Source organism: Austrofundulus limnaeus, unplaced genomic scaffold (genome assembly GCF_001266775.1).
Source record: "Austrofundulus limnaeus strain Quisiro unplaced genomic scaffold, Austrofundulus_limnaeus-1.0 Scaffold223, whole genome shotgun sequence".
Classification (NCBI taxonomy): Eukaryota; Metazoa; Chordata; class Actinopteri; order Cyprinodontiformes; family Rivulidae; genus Austrofundulus; species Austrofundulus limnaeus.
In genome coordinates, this window is record NW_013952625.1 from 487,166 (window position 1) to 490,736 (window position 3,571).

Sequence of the window (3,571 nt, forward strand, 5' to 3'; positions counted from 1 at the left end):
CCAAAAAACTAAATAAATAAATTTTAAAAAATGAAATGTTCAGGAAATAACCACTGAATATTCATCTACAACTGAATAACTTTCGGAGCTAATTGGATTCAAGATGGYAGCAGCAGATCAACATTAACCAACACATATAAAGGGCTATAACTCAGTTACTGAGCTATGGTTTAAAGTGGTAGTAGCTGAGAGTCCAGTTATTTAGATTTCCCAACTTATCTGACAAACCATCTTTGAACCGAACCTTAATGGAAACCTGTTTTTCTGCCCCTTCAGGTTGGCCGAGCTCCTTCCATCGGTGGACATCAACCGCCACTGGGGGATCATCAGCAAGTGCCTGACATACAGCAAGGCTGCGTCCGACCCGTTCGCCTACTCGCTCCTGCGTCAGCAGTACAGGAAGGTCCTGGTCTCCGTCGCCAACAGGCTGCTCCGCCGTGACCTCTACCCCTCGTCGGGCCACAACAGCTCCGTGGACACAGAGAACGACTACTGCCTCCAGAGGATCAGCTAATAACGGCCAAACAGACACGGACAGGACAGACACCTGTGGGGGCCCAGAAGAAGAAAAAAAAAGGAAAAAGTTGGTTCATGGAAGATGGTGGGCGGAGGAGAGACGACAGGGCTTTCTTACAGAGAGGAGACAGGGGGACAGATGGTGGGTGGAGGGCATCGAAAGAGCAAAATAAATAAATAAATAAATAAAAAACTAGGGAAGGTGGTGGGTGGAGAAGAATGGAAAGACAGTAAGGAGTGGGAGGATGAAGCGGGGACAGGTGAGGGTTGAAAGACAGCTGAGGAGGGATAAGATGGTAAACAAGAGATCTGTGATTCATACCCACCCCCCGCCACTCCCCCCACACAGATCAAACTGATCAATTTCACCAAGAAACCCACGGTTCAGTTCAGTCTCTGACCGGAGGACCACGCAGCTGGAGGGAGACGTATAAAACGTTGCCTTGTTTTGGGACACTGATAGGTGATGGACGTCCTGCTGCACATATTAGACAACGTTACAGCCTCTGTTTGTGCACTTTGTCCACGTTTACCCCCCCCCCCCCCCTTAAAAATATCTCTTGAGTGGCGAGAACCAAAAACAGTTAATATCTACAGGGTGAATCTGGTGAAAAGTAGTTTTTTTGCCGTCAACACGTTAAAACGATGTGTTCCCATCTCATTTAAGCAAGGCCAAGTCAGGTCCTCAAGACAAGTTCTTCTTGTTATTGAACAATTTTGTCTTGTAACAAAAAGATTTCTTCAATATGAGGARTTGGAGGTAAACTCAGCCTTATAGGCAGTACCTTCTCATAGTGGATCATCAAGTTTGTTGGTGACAAGCAAAACTGGTTGTTCACATGCAAAAGGAGGACCATCAGCCTAAAGTCCAATCGTTAGTGTCCTAATGGTCATTATTGTTCACAGAGTACTGAGGGACACTAATAACAGCATTGTAAGAGGGGGACAATTGGGACAACTCTACATTGTCAACCTTTTTAGATGACCATCTGTATCTTCTTCCTCAGAAATCTATAATTTTCACAAAAGAATTGCAGTACCCCTCAACTCAACGAGAGAGGTGTTGGRTTTGGAGTGGACAGGCGGACTGTGGACCATGGGGTGAGGACGTGGGGCTGCAGATAACAGTGTCTGCGAGGTGGTGAAATTATTTCATTAGAGCCTGCCAACTCTGAAACTTTAATAAAATTGAAAGAAAGTTTTTGAAAAATGCCAGTAAGATTTCCCTATTTGTCAGTATATGTGCGAAATGGTGGAMAGTAGGTGTAATTAACAATCCGTACAACTGGATATAAATGACAAATGTTTAGAACGGGCAGTTTCTGTTCACAAAAATGGCTTCTTTACTCCTGTCAGAAATCAATGATCCTCTCTACCAAGAATGAGAACATCTTCATCCCTAAAAGAGTGACCACTGGCCTGTAGACGAGTGTAAACTGTAGAGTCCTGACCTAATGATGTAAGTGTTCTGTGTTGGGCCATCCTTTTAACAGTGACTGCTTTGTTTCCCCAAAGTATAACTGGTCACAGTACTCCTGGTACTTAACAGCATACACAACATTACAGTCTGTGCCAGGGGACTGGATTTTTGAGGTGAACCAGTCTTTGCCATAAAGTATTTTTTGGGGGGCGATAAAAGGTGAAACGTTTCAACAAAGAACCTGCCCAGAAGACCTGACTCAACCTGGATTATTGAGCATGTGTCAAGATGACATGTTTCCATCTCAGAGAAAAGACATAAAGCTACGTCTTACTTTTTGAGTTCTCCGAAAAGGGAATAAACAGAAGCGAACACCAACTGCACTGTAAAAAACAATGAATCCAGACTCCCACTTCTTTGAAAGCATGGGCATTTAAGGTCCTTCTTGCTGGTTTCACTCATATAAGATACGTTTTCAGGAGTTTCAGCTGACACTAAGAAATGTTTGCTCGTCATCAGACTTGTCCAGCGACTTGAATGTACTAGCTAGCCTACTTTTACCTGGAGTGCATTTGTACAGCCAGGCTTTGCTTTGCCAGTTGAAAATGTTTTTACGGATATATTTACACACTGTAATGATGTATTTTGCACTGTACAAGAGCAGCTTTCTTTTTGTCTAGAATAAGGAGGATGTAGCATAGCCATGGTCTCGAAGTGCTTTAAAAATCCCCAGTTTTCGTATTTGTGCCAGAATGTGTGACTTTTTCAGCTGCTCTATACTTTTAMCAGACCAGCTGCTTTATTATGACAAATCTATTTATTTGGATGTATTTTACCCAACGTGTATATACACCACTCCCCTCCTGTGAGCCACTTGCTGTTCTTTGACAGAGTGATTTCATATTAGTGAATATGTGCAATAAAAGCTGTCAATTATAAAGCTATTGAACATAGTTGCAAAGTAATGGCCTTGAATCGAGATAATATCCTGCAATTTAATCGCACTTTGTTTCAGGATMTAATTTGAGAGTTTGTAAATATAATTTCACCACCAAATGTAAAAGTTTTGCTCATTGAAAGAGAAATGGTCGGAAAACTTAGAAAGAAATGTAGGAATTCTTAATGAATATGTTCCGAACATGGACACAGACGACCTAATGTTTAATTAAACAAAGTGGTCAAAGTTAATTTTTGTCAGGGATCTCTGACTATTTGCACATTGGCTGTAATATGTTGTTTCTCTATTCTAAAAGTTGCTTTTGACATGTGAAAATTAAAAATTGCTTATTATATTTTTGTCACTGACACAATGCATTCCGGGGATGATAACGATGATTGGTTCTAGCTGAGACTAAAACACAAAGAGTCAAGGCTAAAAAGCTCGAATGTGTGACTATAAATAAATGTTTTGTATTAGTTTCTGTGTTCTGCGCAATATACAGTATGTTTTGAACAATCAAACATGATGTTTAGTAAATCATCTCAAGAGTTAACACCATATATTACTAATATGTTGTGTTAGCTCCTGAGCTAATATTATTAGCTCAAAGCTATCCCTAATATACGTGTATGTTTAACTACGGTAATATGTGGCGTGAACTCCCTAGATAAAAGTATTAGCACTAAATATATATT

General features: G+C 41.0%; 1 protein-coding gene across 1 annotated transcript in view; it reads left to right on the forward strand.

The window, feature by feature from the left end:
- gpr78b (G protein-coupled receptor 78b) overlaps positions 1 to 566 on the forward strand; it is a 7,479-nt gene extending 6,913 nt beyond the window's left edge. Inside the window, exon 3 of the mRNA XM_014019528.1 lies at positions 277 to 566. Within this exon, the coding sequence (XP_013874982.1) occupies positions 277 to 514 (238 nt within the window). The 3' untranslated portion in view covers positions 515 to 566. The remainder of the gene's footprint in view (positions 1 to 276) is intronic.
- Positions 567 to 3,571: the final 3,005 nt, after the last annotated feature.